The 22,878-nt window shown below is 38.8% G+C and overlaps 1 protein-coding gene across 1 annotated transcript in view; it reads left to right on the top strand.

The window, feature by feature from the left end:
* The window catches only part of CYLD (CYLD lysine 63 deubiquitinase), a 23,255-nt gene extending 4,292 nt beyond the window's left edge, over positions 1–18,963 (top strand). Inside the window, 15 exon segments of the mRNA XM_019619682.2 lie at positions 474–579; positions 1,547–1,645; positions 2,795–2,911; positions 4,382–4,761; positions 6,260–6,332; positions 6,335–6,424; positions 7,175–7,316; positions 8,210–8,332; positions 9,464–9,555; positions 10,658–10,724; positions 11,580–11,712; positions 12,351–12,459; positions 13,145–13,263; positions 13,850–14,066; positions 15,748–18,963. Coding sequence (XP_019475227.1) covers positions 474–579; positions 1,547–1,645; positions 2,795–2,911; positions 4,382–4,761; positions 6,260–6,332; positions 6,335–6,424; positions 7,175–7,316; positions 8,210–8,332; positions 9,464–9,555; positions 10,658–10,724; positions 11,580–11,712; positions 12,351–12,459; positions 13,145–13,263; positions 13,850–14,066; positions 15,748–15,932 — 2,052 coding nt within the window. The 3' untranslated portion in view covers positions 15,933–18,963.
* Positions 18,964–22,878: the final 3,915 nt, after the last annotated feature.

The following is a 22,878-nucleotide window of genomic DNA, read 5'->3' as shown; positions in this document are numbered from 1 at the left end:
TTTTTTTTTTCTTTCATGCAGCTTTGGTTTGTTTGTATTTTAGTTTGTACTTAAAATTCAGTATTTAAAGGTTGATGTTTCTGGGAAACATGAAGTTTGTAATTAAAATTAGAAACTCAGCTTTCTTAAAATGAGCTACTTGGCAAATTTTTGGCAGTTCAAGGGTGCTTTTCAGACCAGGTGCTTCCATTTCCTTGATTGCCACAGCTGTTACCTAATAGCACTAAAACTGTTCTAACTTGTGTAAAAATAATGGGTTGTAGTAGAGGAACGATTGTTAAAATAGGAACTACTTCAGAAAAGAACAGGGATTTTTGACTCGTTTTGTACAGAAAAGTTTGCACAGAAAAAAATATTTGCTGTCAAACTTTAATTTTCTTTTTTACCATAAATGGTTAAACACGTTCCTAACTGTGTTCTGCATGCCCTATTTATTTTCTTGGGATACATGTAACATGTTTTTCTATTTTTAGGATAATCCTATTGGAAACTGGGATGGAAGATACAATGGCATACAGCTGTGCAGTTTTGCAAGTGTTGAAAGTACCCTTCTTTTGCATATCAATGATGTTATACCAGGTATGCTCTCCTTTCTTAATCCTAAAGGCAAACGGATAACAACCAATGCTCGCTTACATGATTAAAACAGTACTGTGGAATTACTGGATCCTGAGTTCACCTAAATTAATTTCTCTTCTCTTCAGTTTCTTTGGTTGCAAACTCACTTGTGGAAACCGTTCTCATATTGAACAGTGAGCTTTTCAAATTGTATGGGATACGATATAGGCATACCTAAATATGTGAGAGGTGAGAGCAGCAATCATTCTTGAATGCTTTTCTGGCTCAGGGAATTTAAATACTCTGGATCATTAGGCATGTCTTCCTTGGGTTGTAATGTATTGGCAGCATTATGTATGCATTCTGTGAGTAAACATTTGAAAAATTTCTGAAAAATTCATAGCAAGGCTGTTCAAAAATTCTCTATTCCCGTAATTCAGTGCAGTTGTAACAACTACGATCCAGTGATTTTTCTTCTGAAGGTAAGAAAATAGGGCACAAATAAATAACATGAAATTATCTAATATCAGGTACCAGTGAGAGTGTGATTTTGTCCAATGTGTAGCTATTGTCTCTTCAGCTTGGCCAGGTTTTCCTACATTCACCTCCTTGTTGGCTTGCTGAGATGCATGTTTTTGGGCCCTCTTTTCTCTGGAGGATTCAAGGAAACTTTTGCTGTAGTTCTGTTTGTAGGGAGGAAAAGAACTAGGAATTTCATATGTTTCCCATAATGTAAGCATGAAATGTACATTGAAGAATCTGAAGTTGGTCTGTTAGTTATGCTAAACAAATGCAGAATTGGAATGAGTAATGATTGATGCAATGGAAACAAACCCTATCAGTAGAAGGAATTGTTGGCTGTGCACCAAACACTGTTTTACCCCCTTCAGTTTGAAAACTTGATGGCAGACCTTCATTCAGTTGCATTTCAAGCTGACTTTTTGTGTGATGTGGAAAACTAATGTTCCATTCATATGCACCATCTTAGAGACTGTGTCACAAGACAGGAGACCTCCCAAGCTGGCCTATACTGCAAGAGGTGGTGGTGATAAAGGTGTGTTCAACCATAGTAAGCCAAAGGCAACAGGTACGTATGAGGGGTCATTTTTTAATGTAAGATTACAAATTTATATTGCTTGGAGCAAAACATTGCCTTACTCTTCAATCATTTTTGCAGTCACTTATCGAGTTAAGTTTGTCTGAAGCAGTGACTACTCAGAATATTTTCATGAACTTAATTTCCATAATAAGGATAGTTCATAGTTTTCTGAGATTTTTTTTTGTAGTTGTTGTTAAAATGCACACAGAAGTTGAGACTACTCGACGACCAATTTGAGGTTGAGCAAAAATTCAGGGGCGTTACCTCACAGCCCAGTCCTTTTCTGAAACGGTGGTTTGTTTGTTTTTAAATTGAGTTTGCTGATGACTTTGTTCTGCTTAAGTAACTTCTGAATATTTCACTGTGGAGCAGATCTATTTAATAACGAATTTATCGATTTTACTGTGATTCAGAACCAGAATGAAGTTTTATAAAATATAGGCTTATTTTGACTCCTAGGTTTGGCTAGATTCTTTTCCTAAGGGGAGAGAACGAAAGGAAGTAATAGAGTGAGTGTGTGTGTGTGTGTGTGTGTGTGTGTGTGTGTGTGTGTACACGTAAGTATTTTTAAAAGGCATAAATCAAAGTGGAGTGTTGTCTTATTCCTGCTGTCAGTTTTGGGCTGTGGAATACTAATGATGGGATGTGTGCTCTGTAAGCTGTTCTCCCTGGCATCTTCTGCTAACTGAAATGGATGGCCTTCACTGAAGTAACTGTGGTTGTATGTCAGCAGAAGTCAGAGCTGTGTGGGAATGGATTAGTACTTTATTTGCCTATTCTAAATTTTTTCAGCTTCAAAGCAAATATTAAAAAAATACTTAATGTAAACTGTTTCTCAAACTGCTTTCCTATATCCATAATTCATAGTAACGAAAAATTAGCACTTGTGGATGGTTTTCTGCCTTTTCAGATTCCTAACTTTAATTTTCAATTTGGGTGATTGATTAATATCAAGATAAACTGCTATCTGGTTGCAAGCTTAGAACTGTTATTTTCGATGTAAGCGTTCTGCTTTGTGGAAGGGCAAATTCTGTTATTTTGGAATTATGGTAACAAAGCAAGCTCTCCTTCGCAGTATAAGCTAACCAGCTGTGAAGGGCAGTGAATCTCACAAGTACAGCATGCTTTCTTTTCCAGGATCTACCTCTGAGCCTGGAAATAGAAACAGATCTGAAGTCTTCTACACATTAAATGGATCATCAGTTGATTCTCAGCCTCAAGCAAAAACAAAACCCCCATGGTATATTGATGAAGGTAATGAGAGATGATAGTCTTTCACGTAGGCAGACATTTTATTTCAAAAAAAGTGTATGTATGTTCTTCACATAAAACAATTATGAATTTAGAGCAAAACAGTTGGCATATGTAGAGGAAAACATACTTTGTAAAGCGTTTTGAAGCCCCAGTGGAAATATATTGTCTTAATTTGTAGGCCTGTTTTTCTCCTGCATGTAGATTACATCTTGGAAATGTATTTGCAGCACTGTGGGAACGTGTATGTCTTGCAGGCAGAATAACAGCTTAGTAGGAAGACAAGATACTCCTTGTTGTAGGCAACTGTAAATAGTAACTGTATATTGTGTGCATTTTTCTTCCTAATCATGTAGTTCCCTTAAGCCTGTAACACTGCCATGCTAGCTGATGAGTCTCAAAGTAGGAAAAAAAAAAAAATACTGTGTCACATACATACACATATATCTGAGTATTTTAAATTATTTTTATAAAACCTCACTGAATTTTCATAAATTCAGTGTATACTGATGCGTATACTGAGAGCACCAGTGGATCTTTATTTGCTTCTGGATATAATGTGTATTTTTGCTGATTACTGTTTCCTGAAATGTGGCTAACTGAAGGGGTAAATGCTAAATTAGTAACATTGCTGCAGGTTTCCACAGTAAATCAGAGGTAGGCTCTGTGTTCTGTCAACTGTAAAAGAAAATTGGTTAAAATTGTTTATGGTGGCTTAACAGATACCAAGCATATATATATATTTATATATATATAATCAGTTTTAGTTTATTGTAATACTTAAAAAAAGAAAGTGACTTTCACTCTGTAAATATCAATTGTGTAATAGAGACCACATAGAGAGAGTAGATGTGAAACATCTGTGTTATTACATCTAGTTGTGATCTCATTAATTAAGCACTACATTAGTTGTGGCTCATTAAAACCCTTTATTCTCTGTGGACACAGATAGATTCCCTGTCCTAGTACCAAAACATGTTGTGGTGCAGCCAAAGTGGAAAAGAATGCTTTTCCAGTTGCAAATCATGTCCATAAGCAATTACTCATTTCTGTATTAACTGCCAACTGAGCTCTCTCCTCAGTTGTTCAGTGTTCTAGTTTGACCCACTACAGTAATCTTTTGCATTCAAACACCAGTTCTGCCTTGGGTTACTAAAAAACATTAATTTTAAACCTTCCTGTAATTTCTGGTTAACACCTTTCTTTGTGCTGCATGTTTCCATTGGTTGTGTGATGTAAGTTGCAGGGCTGTAGTAGTTTTTCCTCACCCAGTTATGTCTCTGGTGCTGTGAAGTGACAAACATCTTCCTGCATTCCTCCTGCTTAACTCTTCCTATGCAGAACATGCATTAAATCAGATGTAGTTGCAGAACAAAAATGTATTGATTGGACAGCTAAGCCTCCCCTTTGGTAAGGAGGGAGAGGTGCCCCAAACAAAACCTGGGTTAATGTCTTGTTTTTGATTCTTAACAGTTGCTGAAGACCCTGCAAAATCACTTACTGATTCATCTCCTGGATTTGGGCATTCTTCACCACCGCTGCAGCCAGCTTTAACAAACTCTGTGACTACTGAAAACAGATTCCACTCTCTCCCTTTCAGTTTGACAAAAGCATCAAGTACTAACGGTGCTATTGGACACAGTCTTCTGTCTTCATCTGTTCAGTCAGTCATTGGTGATGTAAACACTACAGCTAACCAGGAAAGTCCATCAACAGGAGGCCCTGTTGGTAACTCGCATGGTCTTGAAGCAGGTTCCTTGGCTGAAGTCAAAGAAAATCCCCCTTTCTATGGAGTAATCCGCTGGATTGGCCAGCCCCCTGGAGTAAATGAAGTACTAGCTGGACTGGAGCTGGTAAATATCATCTGATAAGTTGATTCATAGTAGTATTAAGTATCTGCTTTGGGAGTTGGTGTCTGTATACTTTACAGTTGTGGTCAGTCTGGAGGAAAATTTGTCTGAAGTTGCTATGTGATCTCCTTGTAAGGTAGATGAAATCTCAGGTGGGCTCTGACTTTCATGGCTGCCCTAGGCCTTGTTCCATTAATAGGCTCTGAGGTGGCTTTGTGCTGCAAAGCCTGATTGAATCAGATTGAATCAGAAGGACCGTAGGCGACTGATTTGCTTTGCAGGTTACTTGCTTAAGTGGAGTGTTCTTTGTCCACCTTCCTTACTGAGCTTGTCACTGAGGCGAAAAGCCCCATGCTATTTAAAGGCTCTGTGATACACAGTTCTGTAAAATAAAGAAATAAAAAAGTCCTGGGTGTAAGAACCCCAAGTGTATGTGGCACACCAGCAAGCAGGCAGTGTCAGAGTCCATCAGCAGAACTGCAGTACTGATTTTGGTAGCAGTATTCTTGGTCTGACAGCAAAGTGCGTGGTGTTCCTACCAGCCCTTCATGAATTCACAGTTGCTGCAAACATGAATTACTTTTATGTACTTAGAGTTACTCTCCAGTTGCTGCCATAGTAGTGAATGGCTGTCACTTATTAATGTGTGTGCAATTAGAATAATCTAGGTTGGAAAAGGCTTTCGAGATCATGTCTAGCCATTGACCTGACCTACTGAGTGCTATCACTAAATTGTTAGCGATGTGGATTTGTTTATTTTGGGATCATTTTTGGTAAAATTTCAGGTAAAGTACTGTACGGTTGTATGAAACAAACATTTTTAGCAAAGTAAGTGAGGATGCAGCTGATATTTCAGCTGTTGGAAAAATCCTGATGTTTGTGGCTTCGGTGAGTGATGCTCAGTGTATAGTTTGCATCTTGAAATGGTTTTTGTTAACTGGGCTCTTGTGCCTGTTTGTTATGCATTTCTGCATTAGATCATGGCAGGTTTTGTAAGCAGTAATACACCTTAAATCGTGGTATCAAAGGTATTTAACAATTACAACTTGTAATACTTCAGATCTAGCTTCTGTTGCCTTCCTTGATGTGTCGAATGTAGTCCACAGTAACACTGAAAGTATTCACACTTCCAATACTTAATGATTTTAATTGAGTTCTGAAAGATGCTTGGTAGTACATGTATGCTTTTTCTACTTCAGAGGGTATCTGGATTAAGGGGCTAGCTTAGTTAAAGTCCTTAAGGTTGAGTAGGTTTAATTCTCGCTCTCATCTCCCACCTCCCCCACGTTTCTCTGAAGAGAGTGCAACGCTTAATTTCCTCAGTAAATCCAGGCAAACAACACCTCAGCTGAAGCTTTGTACACACACTGAAAAGCAGCAACATTGCTTATTAAGCTTCAGAATCCTCAAAGGGTGATTTTTTTGAGTAGATATTTTAATTCAACATCTTATTAAATTGTGGGAATATGAAAAAGTAGTGAATTCTCACTTTAATTTTCAGGAAGACGAATGTGCAGGTTGTACAGATGGAACGTTTAAAGGAACTCGATACTTCACTTGTGCTCCAAAGAAAGCTCTTTTGTTAAACTGAAAAGCTGCAGACCAGATTCCAGATTTGCATCACTACAGCCAGTTTCCAATCAGATTGAACGCTGCAACTCTCTAGGTACCGAGCTTCTGCTTATTGTTTACTTATCAGCTGGGAACTGACACGGGGTTTGGTTTCATTGAACACTTGGAGATCTCTATAGGCAGTACTTAAATGAGGCTTATGAACAGGAAATCAATCTTTAGATACATTTGATAGAATGTAATGCTTCTCTGGCTTTTTTGTACTCAATGGTGACTTAAGGAAATTTCATAAAACTTGGGAATTTACATTGTATATTTTTTACTTTAGAAATTGTGCAGCAGTCTTGCTGAAAATGGAATGAGCAAATCCAGCAATGTGGGGATTGCAGTATCAGAAATAAGTTATATTTCTGTCCTAAATACTGGAAGAAAAGAGTGTATTTGTATGATGAAGATCAGTGGTGGAAAAGCTAGCTTTTTTTCCTAACATTATTAGCTTTCTTGGGTCATGTCATTTTGCTTGGGAGAATAGCAAAGGATAAAGCATCTCGGTATTAACATAATGATGTGAACAGGGCATTTAAACTGAGAATTTCACTCCTACTGGGCAAAATTAATTCAGTGCTGCAGGCTATCTGAAATACTTCTGTGTGCACTGTGTGGAATGTGAGGCCTTGTTCACTTTCTGGAAGAGAGTGAGTCTTAGCTATAATAAAATGCTATTCTAGTCCAGAAAATGAATGTTTTGTGCTAAGGCAGCAGTTTAGCTATGAAACATTAATAGGAAAATCTCAAGGGGGATAAAATTGGAGGCTTTAAAGTGTCTTTTGAAAAAAAATTTCAGCCTTTGGAGGTTACTTAAGTGAAGTGGTAGAAGAAAACACTCCTCCAAAAATGGAAAAAGAAGGTTTAGAGACAATGATTGGAAAGAAGAAAGGTATCCAGGGTCATTACAACTCCTGTTACTTAGACTCCACCTTATTCTGGTAAGTTCACAATTTGTATAGTGGCATCCCAAGGTGTGGGTTAGTGGGAGGTATGCTAGAAGCACAGAACACACAATCCTTGTTGTAATGATTCTGTTTTTATTACTGTGCAGCTTAAAAAGCCATGCGTTACACTTAGCATGTACTATGCTCTTTATGTTTGAAAAACCTCTGCAGGATTTGTTGCTTAACTTGAAGTGCTAATCAATCACCTGCGTGTCCAGATTGTACTGGCCTTTCAATGTATCTAAAGGGAGTTTATAAACAGGAGGGAAATCAACTTTGTACAAAAGTAGATAGCGACAGGATGGGGGAACGGTTTTAAACTAAAGGAAGGGAGATTTGGATTAGATTAGATGTCTGGGGACAGTTTTTTACTGAGAGAATGGAACAGGCTGCCCAGAGAGGTGGTAAATGCCCCATCCCTGGAGGTGTTCAAAGCCAGGTTGGTTGGGGCTCTGGCAGTCTGATCCAGTACTTGATCCAGTGGTTGGCAGCCTGCCAGCAGCAGGGGGGATGGAACTCAATGATCCCTGAGGTCCATTCCAAGCCGTGCTGTTCTATCGTTCGTACTCTTCTGGACTGCGTGAGTCCATGGACTTCTGAAGGATTAGAGAGTATGTGGGTGGGACAGGGTCAGAGAGAAACTCTTTTAACCTGCTTTGTGGAATCCTGCCTGGTTTTGTATTCTGCTGGCATGAGGGCATGGGGTTAGAGTGGACCTTTACTGCTTAGTACAGCTATGTTGTCTTGTCCGTAACGATCTCATTTTGCGCTTGCTTCGTTCTTTAATTCTTTCCATTGCTTTGCTTTGCTCATCTGATGTTTAGGCATCTGAATGGTTCTATCTTCAGAATCAAAACCAACCTGCCTTCTTTTTCTTTCTTCTGTAGCTTGTTTTCTTTTAGCTCCGTTTTGGACACTGTGTTACTCAGGCCTAAGGAAAAGAATGATGTAGAGTATTATAGTGAGACTCAAGAGTTACTGCGAACAGAGATTGTGAATCCTCTTAGAATGTAAGTAGAGACATAAACCAGTCTTTCATCTAAAATAAATTTTATAATAAAGCCTTTTGCATACACATTCCTATTGCAAACCTGCCAAGTTTCCTTAGCTTTTTTTTTTTCTTTTTAAACAATTTAACAATTGTTCTTTATAGTAAATTTCATCAGTGCTACCTGGAAATAGTTGCACGTGGTCTGGTGATAAAATACTTGTCTGGATTTGGAAATAGAATGTACAGATTTTACAAAATTTTTATGCTCAAGAACGTTGATAAATGAGTCATTCATTTTTAATGTCTGTATTTATATCTTTATTATTGCTGTTCTTGACAACAAAAGTATTTGAGTCAACCTACATGAAGTTTCACAGTGTCGTAGACTTCAAGGGGCTTACAGAGCTTCAGTAATTCTGCAAGTGACCCAAATGCTTTTTATTAAACAGGAAGTTAATTTCATAATTTCTCAGGTATAATGAGCAAAGGGAGTGTGGCAAAAATCTTTATTATGTTGTCTTCATACTTTTTTTTTTTTTTTTTAAACCTGCAAATATAACACAATTCTGAAATTCTGTGAGCACGTTCTTCCTTGGATTCCTGGAGGAAGATGATGCCTTCTGAACCATTCCTTCCCTAGTTCACCTGGTGTGTTCTGGGGATCTGTAGTGCAGATAGTGGGGTGCACACAGAGTGCAGCAATCTCAAGTGGCTGAGAGGACTGAAAGGGTTACTCCTGCCTTTTCACCATGCTTAGAAAGTTCTCTGTACTTTTTGTAAAGTTTGAGATGATTGCTGAAAGCATCAGCTCCTCAGATCAGAAATACAGTTCTGTGTCTTTCTTAACTCTTTATTAATGACTCTGGTGCTGGTGTTGTATGAGACACTGAAAATGCTGCATTAAGTGATGCAAATTAATGTGAAAGTTTAAAAAACCCTTTTATGCAGGAACACTGAGTAATGTTCAGCATTTAGAGTGCTTTGAGAAAACTGAATCAGGTAAGTATGAGGAGTCAGTACGTAGCTTTGCAGAAACACTGTACACAGTTAGAAGAAGATCTACAAGCCTGTGTTTCAGCACTTGAGTTTTTTCTTTTCCTCTGACTTGATTACAAACTAGCTAATAGCTTGTTAAACTCGTTTATCTTAGATATGGATATGTATGTGCTACAAAAATAATGAAGCTGAGGAAAATACTTGAAAAAGTTGAGGCTGCATCAGGATTCACTTCAGAGGAAAAAGGTAACTGGGGAAGGCTTTTCCTTTCTTTACAATCTGTGGGAGTTGTACTACAAAATACATGTTATACAAAGTAAAATACAAATTTTTCTGGAGCAGTAATATCTGTACCAGAGACTTGAGTGACTGCTGGATGGTAAAAAGGTCTGTTTGTTTTTTTTTTTTTTCCTTGCTTCCTCTATTCTATAAGGAACCTCCTAGCTTTATCAGTTTCTGCATCCAATCTTTTTCTGACTAGATTTATTGCTTTCCTGTGCCCATGTCTCCATGAAATGAGACACTCCCTTCTAGTAGTTAGAGGAGATCTCAGAAACAAAGACTACGGTAAGGTTGTAGTCTCTGTCCTCTTTCAAAATATCACTTTGCTTCCTTTGATCTTCCCACCACAACGTTTTGTTGCCACAGTGATTATACAGTATTCTAAAAAATAAAATGTGTAACATGTTGGGAAAACCAAATCTCAATCTTTTGATCTTCTGCTGCATATAAGGATTAATTAACATTTTCATTATGTAGTAGTTCTGATTTTGTGTGGGAGAACACCATGTTCTTTAAAAATGTTAAATGCTGAAAACTAGTATTTATTGCAGTTAGGGGCAGGAAGAAAAATAAAACTGCTGGGGGTGATTAGATCTCTAATCTAAGCTAATGCTGGTTTGTTCTTGATTAGAGAGCTCATTCTCTAAGTCAGATGAACTTTATCATACTATATGTTTTCATTACAAGTGTTAACTGTCATGTCTCTTCACCTCTCCTCTTCAATTTCTCAGTTGTATTTTCTAGTTCTCCTATTTAAAAAACAAAACAAAAAACAAATTGGTACCAAAGGCCTCCTCTGGAATACAGAGTGTCTTTACAGTCTGTACTGGAAAACCCTGCTAGCTCGTTGAGAGCATGTGTCTGTTATTAGGGCCATTTGATGCCAAGAGAGAAAATAGAGGTTTGTGCCATCAAAATGTTCATAGTTTGTCATAAATTTACCTTGATATATCATGAAATTGTACAAATGAACCTTTATATTTTTCTTATTTAAAGTTTTGCAACTTTCATTCTTAAATACTGCTGCTTTTTAAGATATTAAGAAGACTTTATTTTTTTTTCCCAGATCCAGAAGAATTTTTGAATATTTTATTTCATCATATTCTAAGAGTTGAACCACTGTTGAAAATAAGGTGAGTCTTTTCTTTGTTGTACTCATTTGTAGAGGCTGATGGGGAGGGATTTACTGAGACATCTTTGACTTGTGATGATTATTAATATTCTGTATTAATAGGCCTCATAAAATTACACTGACAAACTTGACGGTGTTTCCTATCGTTTTTGGTAGGATGTGTTTTTCTCTATTCATCTGTTATTGCAAAAACTCAACCTTGTCATGACATGAGTGCTGGAACAAAGATTCCCTGCATCTACTGATGGGAAAACCTTATTAGTGTATGCCTATTAATTGTGCTGGAGAGAGGCTAGAGTATACCTTACTAATGAGGCCTGCAGCTTTATAGCTCCTTATTTTTGGGACAAGCTGCAGGGTTTCCCGATCTGGTGTTTAAGCCATGGAATCAGACTTGTATTTCTTCCTGGCTCATGAAAGCATTTCAGTGGCTCACCTTAAGTTCTGCTGCTTTAACTTCTGACAAAGTAACAGATGCTGACATGTAGGTAAGCCTTCACTCTGGCTGTGGCACTACAAGGATTCAGCTGTCTCAACTGAGATCAAGAGAAGAAGGGATTGTTGCACATGGTTGACATTCTGCTAGCTGGCACCTGATACTTTCAGGTTCCTTGCTGTGTTCTGTGGCATCAGCAATGCTGCATTTCCTGTAGTTTTTACATTCTTTCTTTATCCCAGGAATTGTGTCAAGCAGAGCTGGGCAGCCCCCAAGTATTTTTGAGTTGGTAATTCAGGAATGTAAAAACATCTTAAAAACGTGGTGCTTTTGTTTCTTAAATAGCTTTCCTACATTACAGCTGTTGTTACGGTAGATCTGATTTTTTTTAATTTTTTACTTTTGGAATTCTGTTCTCAGATCAGCGGGTCAGAAAGTACAAGACTGTTATTTCTACCAAATTTTTATGGACAAAAATGAGAAAGTTGGAGTCCCAACAATTCAGCAGTTACTGGAGTGGTCCTTCATCAACAGCAACTTGAAGTTTGCAGAGGTTGGTGACGCTGTTGCTTTGTCAGGAATGATGATAGCTACATACTTACCCATTCAGCAATGAGAGAAAAGTGGGATTGGGTATGAAAGGAAAATGCAAATTTGTTGGAATGGTGGAGTGATCAGTGGTACAGGTTGCTTACATTAGAGAAATATTTTATGGTTGATTTGATGTGCATGTTACCAAAATTGCTTTGATCTGTTTAAACAAAGAATTACCAAAATAAAACTCTTTGTTTACTGTTGGTAAGTTGCCTTAAGAACTAGTGTTTTGGGATTCACATGTTTGTAAAAAGCTTTACAAAGGAAAAGCTTAAAACAAACAAACAAAAAACCCCACTTTGTAAAAACAAGGATTTTTTTAAAAGAGGGTGTAGTCCAGTATTTAATGTCATGCCAGCACAACTGGCACTTAAGACATTTGACAGTGAATTAGATGCTAGTTTCAGGGGTTTTAGCTGTAGATTTTTTTTCAAAGACTTAATATTATCTTGACTTTTCTGTTAATTTTTAAGACAGTAGGCTGCAACTCTAAATAACATCTAAATACACTTACAGCATTAGAAGAGGTATACCTCTAAATTTAGATGATTATCTTTTTTTCAAGCTTGCCTGATTATTTTCTTACCTTTCACCCAGGCTCCTTCTTGCCTGATTATTCAAATGCCTCGATTTGGAAAAGACTTCAAAATGTTCAACAAAATTTTTCCATCGTTGGAGCTAAATATAACAGATTTACTTGAAGACAGTAAGTATACAGTATTGTGTTGAATAAGGAAAGTGAGTTTTTTGAAGCATGCAAGTAGCACAATGAAATTACCTCAGGCAGTTTTTAAGTACCTGTATTCAGATCTGACAAGCATATAAACCTGTAACATGCAGTGATGGTGCATGTTTGGCTGTAAATCTCACTTTGTTTTTATTTGCAGACCTATATTTTTCACACTTGTCACTACTGACTTTTCTGTACTGCATTACCTAAGGAAATTCACTTTTCAGTTCTTATGCAATAATTAATAAGACTGCTACAGGTTATTAGAATAATCAGCTCTGTGCTAAAATGTCCCAGAGTTTTCATTCACTGTCACAGCCATCAGCCTATATTATGTGTCTGTTTGCTGATGTCAACAGATGAAGACTGATATGATGAGAGAACTATTTTAATATAGCAGCCTGTTTTCACTTGTTCATGAAGTGATAAAAATTCATTTTTATCACTGTTTGCAGCTTCCCATTTTTAAAACCTTTTTTCTTCTTCCGCACTGTTAAAGAGAAGAAATTAAATGTAGTTTCTGCTTTGATTAGCTATATGTTTTAAGCCTTTTATAATACGTTCTCTCTCTGCAAAGTAATAATAATCTTCCATATCCTCCTCCTTAGACTACTTAAAAAGGGCCCTAAATGGTAGACTAACATCTTGTTTAAAACTGCAGCTCCCAGGCAGTGCCGTATTTGCGGAGGGCTGGCTATGTATGAGTGCAGAGAATGTTATGAAGATACTGATATTTCTGCTGGGAAAATCAAGCAGTTCTGCAAAACCTGCAATACACAAGTAAGCTGCTGTTTGTTCTGCATGGGTTTACCCCAAATGGCACATGCTGTAATAAAAAAAAGTGTAGGGAGCATTAGTGAGCTGCCCTGCCAGGGAAAGCAGTGGCAAATTGGGAAGGCTGCATGACCCTGTAATGAGTTTGTCAAGCATTTCTGTACTAAAAGTGTGGTGAAAGAGTAATTGCAGGTACCTTGGAATTTGTTCCAACAAGTAAAACATAATTTTACGTTTTACTTGTTGGAATTGGTAAATAATTTCATGATATAAAACCATTTAATGTTTAGAGCTGTCTGGTAATTGCATGAAGCTGTCAAATTCATGGCTTATTTTCAAGTCTTGAGCATATTAGACAATTATTGCATTAAAGCTGACTTCCCTTCTGAATTTTTTGGGAAATATTGCACTACACTTACTGGGGGGTTGGGGGAAATACAATAAATGTTTGCTACTGTTACTTTGCAGTTCGTTCTCTAAAACCATTGATCTTCAGCATGACTGTTCTTCTCAGCTTTGTCTGCTACTGAAATAAATAATCTCGAGTTGATTTTTTTTTTTTTTCTCTTCTGAAATATTACTTCAATTGTAGGTTCATCTTCATCCCAGGAGACAGAGTCATAAATTCAATCCGTTGTCACTCCCTAAAGATCTGCCAGACTGGGATTGGCGACATGGCTGTATCCCATACCAGAAGATGGAGTTGTTTGCTGTCCTCTGCATAGAAACAAGCCACTATGTAGCTTTTGTTAAGTACGGGAGAGATGACTCCGCCTGGCTTTTCTTTGACAGCATGGCAGATCGGGATGGTACATCTTTAAATTATTCTCTTTGGTTTTCTGTAACTTTTTTTTTTCTTGTATTACAGTTCTATAAGTTTTAGTGCCTATTTATTTCCTACCATTTGGTGATAGCAGTGTCTTCTCACTTGAAGCGTTTAATGCTGGGACATGAATCTTGACCCATCCTTTCCTTAGCACACTGCTATAGCAGACTTAATGTGTACGTTCTGATTTTCAGCAAAATTGGATGCCTTAGTAAGTAGATGGTACTGAATTAAATGGAGAGATCCTCCAGTAGGGCTTTTTATGGTTTTCTATATTTTGTAAGTTTGGCAGAGAGAACTTATTTAAAAGGAATTTATTTAAAAGTTGCAAGAACACATTCCTTCAGTCTTTTTAAATGGATGTACACAATTAGCAGATCGTTTGCAAATATCTCTTCTATTGCTTTTGCTTAAATGACTTTGTTATTTCTAATACAACTTCACTGCAGTAATGTGGTGCAATCTGTGCTACTCCTTTGAATCTCTTTAGAGGTAGCAGTGGGAAACTTACCCTATAATAACACGAATGTCAGGAAAATAAATATTCTTTTAGACACTGGTGCACTAAACAGTAACAAGGACTGTGTTGAATTCTGATGCCTGTGAAAAGCAGCAATAGATGCAAGTGTTGGACTGAATGCAGCAGTTCTTTGCATGCAGAATTCTTGAGTCCCTCGATGCTTTGGTGCCTTTTTTCGGAAATTATTTTTATTTTGGGGGCGACTGAGAGCAGTATTGCCTCCTGCCAAAAGTGAAACTGCTGTAGGATTAAGGTCATCCTAACACCCACATGGCAATAAAGCTTTGTATTGAAGGGCTTGAAACGTGTATGACTTAAGTCTGTTAAGAACCACTGTATTCCAGGAATGTAGGATCATGTGAGATCCTGCTGAGCTTAGTTTTTTTTTAATCTCAAATAATTTTCTTCACCTGGAGTTATAAGCTAAAAAGTGTCTGCTAGGGAACAGTGCCATGGATGTCCATACTTGTGATTGAATTTGCTCACCTTACATTTAGAATGGCCAGGAGCAAACTCCCTTTCAGTCTTTGCAAGTCAGGTACAGACAGTCCTGGCTTATAATTCCATTTTACTGTGATTTGATAGCATGTTATTAACAAATTCAGTAGCATGCAAGGTGGAGTATGTGTTCAGGTCACTCTCCCAAAGCTGTATGGAATTTGTACTGTGTTGAGACCCGTACAGCCCTTTCTGTGACATGGTTCTGTCATGGTGTTTGCATGGGTTTTTCTTTTAGTGGAGCTTGCAGATCACATTTTCCAAATAAGATGATAAATACCTCACATTTTTTTTTCTTACACAAATAAACATTACAGATGCATGACTGTTCCATCAGAAAAACAAGTAATGGTGGCTGATACTGTATTTTTCATTACAGTTTAATATCTCTGTGCAGAACAAATTGTGCACTGACTTTCTTTAAGGGCTCACTCTAATGCCAGAAGCTATTCTGTAATTTCTCTGGAGCAAATATGCTTCTCATACCTTCTTGTGAACCCTGAAGTAGTCCAAAATAACACTTACATTTTTTCAGAAGGCATTTTCAAGAATTAGTGATGCTGTTGTAATTGAAGTATATTATAAAGGGTAAATGGATTTAGGTGGAATCCTAATCCTCATCTGTTTCTTTCCTCATGCAAAAAAGGAGGTCAGAATGGCTTTAACATTCCACAAGTCACCCCATGCCCAGAAGTTGGCGAATACCTGAAGATGTCTGTAGAAGAACTGCACTCACTGGATTCCAGAAAAATTCAAGGTTGTGCACGAAGACTGCTTTGTGATGCTTACATGTGCATGTATCAAAGTCCAACAATGAGTTTATACAAATGAACAATGCCCTCTGGAAGCCTGAAGAAACGAGAGAGAGATTTCTACTGTTGCGTTCTCTGCATTTTTTGTTAGTTGATGCAACCGTTGCTGGCGATGGATGCGATGACAAGGAAGAAGTTGACTCTGAGAACAACAGGATCACTGTTCCAAAAACTACATGTGGAGTTCTGATGTGGAAGTATTTAAGCATTTTGCACTCTAGGAAGTGTGCTTGTGTGTGTTTGTTTTATAAACAAAGTCTAAATGAAGTTACTAAAACTTAAAGCTTTAAGTGCATTCATTATATATGGACATTTAAAAAAAAAAAAAAAAGAAAAAAGTGGAGTTATTCTCAGGAGAAACCTCCTTAGTCCATTGAGAATGTAAAGATGTGGTGTTACTGCTCGGGTGAGTTTCTATGGACCAAGGATGATCATTCTTGTTTCTCTCCCCCTCCGCGCTGCCTTTTTAGCACCATTAATTCTTCAGGAGAATAACTTCAGTTTTAATAAGATAAATGTTAAACTGTTCATTGCATTTTAATTCTGTCCTGTTAGCTGTCTGCTATCATACATTTACATCTTCAAAAATTCATGTCCATTATTTAAACATCTCAGTTCCTGTCCTATGGAAGTCAAGCACACTGATTTGCTGTTTGGGAAGTCGGGATTGTTGGAGAGAAGGAGGGAGCAGTAAGGGGAAGGATAACTACTTAAAATTAGCAGTGCAAGGTTATGTATCTAACTAAGTTGTAAAGAAAGCAGACTGGAACAGATCATCAACTCTATACAGGTGATTGTAGGACAAAATAAAATAAGGATTGCCTCAGGGAATGGTATTGAAACGGACTCTAGTTCTTGGTGAAACAAAACTGACTTTTATACAATACATTAAGCTACTACCTAGGAATACATCACACATCTGACTCTTGATATCAGGATTATTAATGAATATTAAAAATCTCTGCTGGGAAAAATAAAACCAGAAATACAGGATCAGAGTTTTACAGTATACCTAGTACTTAATGAAAACTAATTTGAAAAGCTGCAAAATCTGTATTGTGTAAAATGCACTTGGAAGTCTGTTGGTTCCTGTTTGCAATGAATTTTTGTTGTTGTCGCTTTTTAGCTACTTCTGTAGCTAAATGCTATATGTAATGTGTGTACACAGTGAAATCTGGTTGTACAAAGGAGTTAGTTAGAATTGCATATATATATATATATATATGAGCTGTTCGTTTTCAACTTGAGATGTTTGATATGGAAAACTTCCTCCTTGGGATCAAGTCCATGTAGAAAACGCAACAGGAAAAGCTGCTTTATCCACTGTTTTAAAGAGGATGGGGAGTGATCCTGTGTTGTAGATGTTACTTTATGCTTCTTGAAGAAAACAAAAATCTCCCTGTGGGACATGCTCTATCACTGGGTTGTGCTAGAGCAAGGTAGGCAAGTGCTCAAAGGACTACTCTGTCAGCTCTAAGGAAAACAAAGGGGAGCTGAGAGCACTGATCTGTTCCCTGGGCAGCTGCATGAAGTGTGGTCTGAGCTTTCACTCTCAAGAACAAAGAACTTTTCTGTGTCACTGCTGCTTTTGCCTCTAATAATCTCCTGGCTTCCAAGGACCCTTGCCTTATTTATCTCATCTGTGCTCCTGGCAAAATGCTGATTCTCTAGTTGCAGTACTGAGTTCTTAAACTCCTTTTCTCCCAAAGAATTCCTGTAAGGCTTTATTTATCTGTTGGATTCTGTAAACATCTGTCAGCAAGGGGTGTGTTTGTTGGCAGTGGTTCTTCCTTGGCTCTGGGAAAGCAGCTGCAGGTGCTCAGATGTGTTGACAAAGATGCCATAGAAGCAGTGGGTAGGGACTATAAGGTAAAAATGACTAGGCAGCTGGTATTTACTTTATAATGCCCTTTACATACATAGTGGGAGCACCAAGTGATTTCCTCCCTCCACCCACCTCCCCCAAAAAAAGAAAGAAAAAAAAAAGCATATATTAATAACAAACAGGACTGAATTAAAGTAGATGCGTGTGAATAAATGAACTGCTTGGCTTCCTGGCTGCAGTTTTTCTCATCTGACTGCTCTGTGGTAGTCTAGCAACCTAAACGAGATGTCATGGAACCTAACCTTGGTTTTCTATCTCAGGAAGGATTACACAGCAAACGGCTTTCACTGTAAAAAGAAATGTGTGAAATAAGTAAGTTACAGAATTCAGCATGTGCCAAAGGGGGATTGAATAAGCTATTTGAGGAGAGCCTGCATTTAATACCTGCCCTTCTGATAAATGTAGTGCACAAAAGTTCCAGTGACTGAGCACCTACCATTGACATATGTAATGCATTTGGGAATGTCCCAGGTCGTCTTTTTTTTTTTTCCTATTTCTTTTGAAAATGCAGATGCACCACTAAATTAATAGCACTTATTTGCTTAGATGATTGCTTCGTGGTTCACCTCTCAAATCTTGCTAACGTGGTCTTTATGTATGAGTAGGAAAGCACATACAACATAGGGTTCTTAATGGCCTGCAAACAATTCAAGTCAAGTTGAGAGAAAAAAAGAAAGGACTGCAGTACTTAGTGCTTACCAATAAAAATCCCCAACCCCAAAGCGCTGTAGGCTGCAGCAGAATGCTGGTGTCTTTTGGTAACTGGAGAAAAAAACTGCAAACTTATCTTCAGTTAGGATCCTGAACATATGTTGAAAATGTAGTACTGTGTTTTACTGAGTAACTTGAGCAGTGGCTATTTTAAGCAAGTACTGTGTGTGACAGGAGTTACTCCTAGAAATGGTTGGTTCATTTCAATGCACTTATTTTTCTTGTGCACTTTATGCTCCCCTGAGTAGATAAACTTGGTCACCACGGTCCCTACCCCCAGCCTGGGTAACACAGAGCTGGGGCACAAGTGGCTGCAGATTGCAACTTGGTGGTTTCAGACCTGAGATGGTGTAAAAAGCAGCTTGAAAGCTTTGTGTATTTTTACCACTGTAACAAAGCATGTTTTCTCTGTTCTTGATGTTTTGCTAAATAAACATCTCATGTTTTGTGCACAGATCATCTCCTTAAACTTACAAACGCTGTCTGCAGAATGGGGTAGGGAAACAAACCATTGTATCAGGTTGCCCTGAACTAGCCTTAACTTTTCTTCCCCAATGGTAGAAAGCAATTAGCTGCTGCTGCAATGTACCATGTGTTCTTTCTGTATTAATTAAAAGTATTATTCTTATTGCTCTCTGTACTTCTTCGGGGGGTTGGGGGGGACACAGGAGGGGGAAGGGACAGAGCTTTGAGTTTTGGAGTGTCAAATGTGGAGAATGCAGTGTTGAAAAAGATTGCATTTCTTAGACTAGTAACTTCTGGGTCACGCTGTAGCCTCAGCGCTGCTTCCCTTGCTGCCACATGGGCTCTGCATGTACAACTTGGAATGTTGTTTCTCTCTGAAAAGATTGGCAACCAGTATCTTTAGGTTCCCCTTTTTTAAATTCACAGAGTTTAACAACAAAGATTTTTTTTTACGTCCTTATTACAGATACTGATGTAAGAATATCTGTAAAATATATCTTAAGCAAATTCATTTCATATTTCTGTAGTGAAAAGAGCTTTCCTCCGCTCTTTCCTTGAAGTAAGAGGAGTACTGAACTTATTCAAAGTTCAAGCACAGCCCTTCTGTGCATCACTGCGGGAAAGGCCCCCGGCTGCTCACCTGCTGCCCGTAGCGAGCTGCAGCTGACGCTGGAGCTGCGGCTGCGCTTCGCGTGTTCCGCCACCAGAGGGCGCTGCCAGCACCGGCTGGACGGCTCTGCTCCCCGGTTAGCAGGATGCGGATTTGTGCTCGGTGCGTCTGCAGGTACCGTAATGCCATTCGCATGGGCACCACAGCAGCGCTTTCCGGGGCGCAGCGCAGGTGATGGCAAAAGGGGTCCATGTGAAGCTGCTGCTTGAGGGGCTAAAAGAGTTGCTAGGGGGAGATGCAAATTGCTTAAGGAATTCTGAGGCATTAGGATTGCTCACTAGAAGCTAACGAAGACCGTAAGCAGTGTGAAAGCAGCAGTAGCTTTCAAACACAAACAGGCAGGCAAAAACCAACATGACAGAAAGGGAAAAGCGTGAGGTGATTCACAGTCCTCGCCTCGCCCTCCCCTGCTTGTCCTGGCTGGCTCAGTCCACACACACCTCAGCACACAGCAGTGCTGCAGGTGAACACGAGCTGTGAGTACAGTTGATGCAGTTTATAACTGAGCTAACAGCACAGTTAGAACATTCACAAACAGAGGTTATGGGTGGGGAAGCGGAGGGAAGCCCACTTTCTGGCCTGAATACTCAAATTTTGCATCTGGTTTCCATGTGGATGCAGTAGTTTGATAGCAGATGCAGGTATTTATACGTTTTTACAAATGTAAAAAAAACTTAGTGTGTGCATGCAACTGTTCTCTATAGACACTGAAACAGAAATAATATCATGGGTGTATTTTCTATCTTCCTATTTTCATTAATTTCCATGGCCTCATTTATTTATTTGTTACTGTTGATGCTGTCTTAGCTGACAGCCATCAAACCACCTTTCCACCCTTCCCCAACTCAGTGCTGTGCCAGTGGGTGAGGCCGCAGCACTGCCACTCCTGTGATGGACGCAGAGCTGATGGGGCTGTGGCTCCCGCCTGTAACACTCCTGTCCTGCTCACGGGGACAGTGATGTTCAGTGTCTCACCTGGAGCACAGGACTCAGAAATGTTTTGTGATGACCTCTGGTGCAGCCTAACCCGCCAGCCAAGGCAGTCAGAGCCTGAAGGCAGGAGTGATGCAAATTCACTTTTTGTAAATGGGAAAACCACCACCAACAGAAAGACAGCCCCAGCTTCCCCAGATGGTTTGCAAACTTCCTACCTTTGTGTTTCTGATGTTTGAGTCCTCTTCTTATCCTCTTTATTACTCATTTTCGGCTGGCTCCCCATTTCACGAAGAAATAACATACCTGAGAATGTAAATATAAATTGCATATGAGTTCCACAGTCATTTCTTTTTGCACCAGCACTGAAGTTGGCTGGATTCACCTTCATTTTCTAATGAGCCTGGACTGTATGCCAGCGCTCACACATTGAGATGCCATCCACCTCACATTCCACACTGCATATTTTGTTTTTTTGTTGTTTTTTTTTTTTTCCTTTTTAACCATACAGCTTTCCCACCTATCAAATTTATTTGCAAAGGTAATTTTCTTTCTACTTATCTATTACATTAAATCAATGAATAAATAAATTATAATGCAGCAATTACATGCGTAATGAGATGGGGAAGAACTATTCATAGATGCAGAGCTAGTTGCCCAAAGGTGAACAGACTTCTCCTCTCTCCTTACAAGCCAGGTAATGATCTTTCTATGATGGAGAAACAAGCAGCTGCTACACATGTAAATGAAACCAAGGGATATATGAGTTCACGCTACAGTGCTGTTCTTCAGCCTCATTATTATTGTCACATTATCGGTTATTCGGTGACTTTTTCTCTGAATATTTAAAGATAGGGTAGGGGATATGCAATTATTTTTAAACATCCTTCTGTCAAATGCCTGTCTGAATGAACGCAGAAGCACTGTGGAGTGTTGGCTCACTTTGCTACCCTCTGCCATGCAGTGCAACTGAGTTTTATCCCAGCAAAGCTGTTCCCAAACCAGTGCTGTTCTTCAGGAAGAAGCCAAAAGAAAAGGGAGAAATTCTGAAATTCCACAAAGAACAGAAATCCCTTTTTGAAATAAGAAAAACATCAGCATTCAACAGCAAAGCTGAATGAAGCAACACAGAGTGTATGCTACCATCTCTTCTAGGTTTATGGCTATCAATTACAGCATTATTTCTATGTGCTCAGTAGCTTGGTACTGCTATAAGGAAAAACCAGAATGCTCTTAATCCTTTTTTTTTTTTTTTTTGCCCCAGAGTTCTGGCTGCTTTAGTTGGTACGTTCTGGGATGCTTCATGTCCTTCATTCCAGGTCTATCTACAATGGTCATATAACAACCTAAGTTGGAAGGGACCCATAAGGATTATTGAGTCCAACTGTGAATAGGTTCACAATTACAGACAGAGGGTTACCTTCTGCTATGAAAAATCCTCATTCCTAACTTCAATAGCCGCAACAGTGGGAAATGCCATTTCAGTCCTTCTCTTTCCTCCAAGTGCTCTCGCTCCCTCCTTCCCCCCCATACCTGTGTTTACCCGCACACACACTCCCCCATATAAGATCACATTATTCAGAAAATTTATTTTCAGAGGAGCGATTGATGCTTTTACTGCTCCTGTCCCAGCCTGAGCTGACTCTGGCAAGAATGAGCCATTAACACTGGAGTGAAAAGATATAGCATTACCCAGAATGTCAAGTTGCTTATTTCAAACTTTTTTATATTTAGAAAATTAAGGTTTTTTCCCCCTCCTTGCATATCGTCTGAGAATTTCATGGGCAGCTCCTTTGTTAGCAGAGATTTCAACGAAACTACAGTGGTTGATTTATTATAATTGATAGCAGGAAACAGAATTATCTCAGCAAATCAGTTGGGCTGATAGGAAAGCTGGCCAGCAGATAAGATGCAGTGCTGACATCTGACCTGACCTGCAAATGCTTCTAATGGAGTCAGGCAGCTTTACCTATGAGGATGAGCTGCTGCACAACAGAGAGTGCTCAGGAAGAGCAACGAGCAGGCCAAGGATGTGGCAGGGCATGCATGCAGCACACAACCTGGGAGCAGTGTCCTGCGGGCTGCCAGAGGGTTCTGGCTAAGGGGAGATGATCTGTTAGCTGACCCATTCACGGCGCTTAAGCAACAGGCCGTTTCAAAAGGAAGCTGGACAAGTTTCTTTCTTCTAATCACATATTGCACCCATGGAACTTCAAAGGTATTCAATAGGGTTGCTATTGAAGCTATTTTTTTGCTTTCCATTGCTGCACCTGTCTGGGCCCTTAGTGCACAGCAGCAGCA

The sequence above is a fragment of the Meleagris gallopavo genome, chromosome 13, assembly GCF_000146605.3.
Source record: "Meleagris gallopavo isolate NT-WF06-2002-E0010 breed Aviagen turkey brand Nicholas breeding stock chromosome 13, Turkey_5.1, whole genome shotgun sequence".
Taxonomy (NCBI): domain Eukaryota; kingdom Metazoa; phylum Chordata; class Aves; order Galliformes; family Phasianidae; genus Meleagris; species Meleagris gallopavo.
The sequence above is the reverse complement of the archived record's forward strand: the minus strand, read 5'-3'. Positions and strand labels throughout refer to the sequence as shown.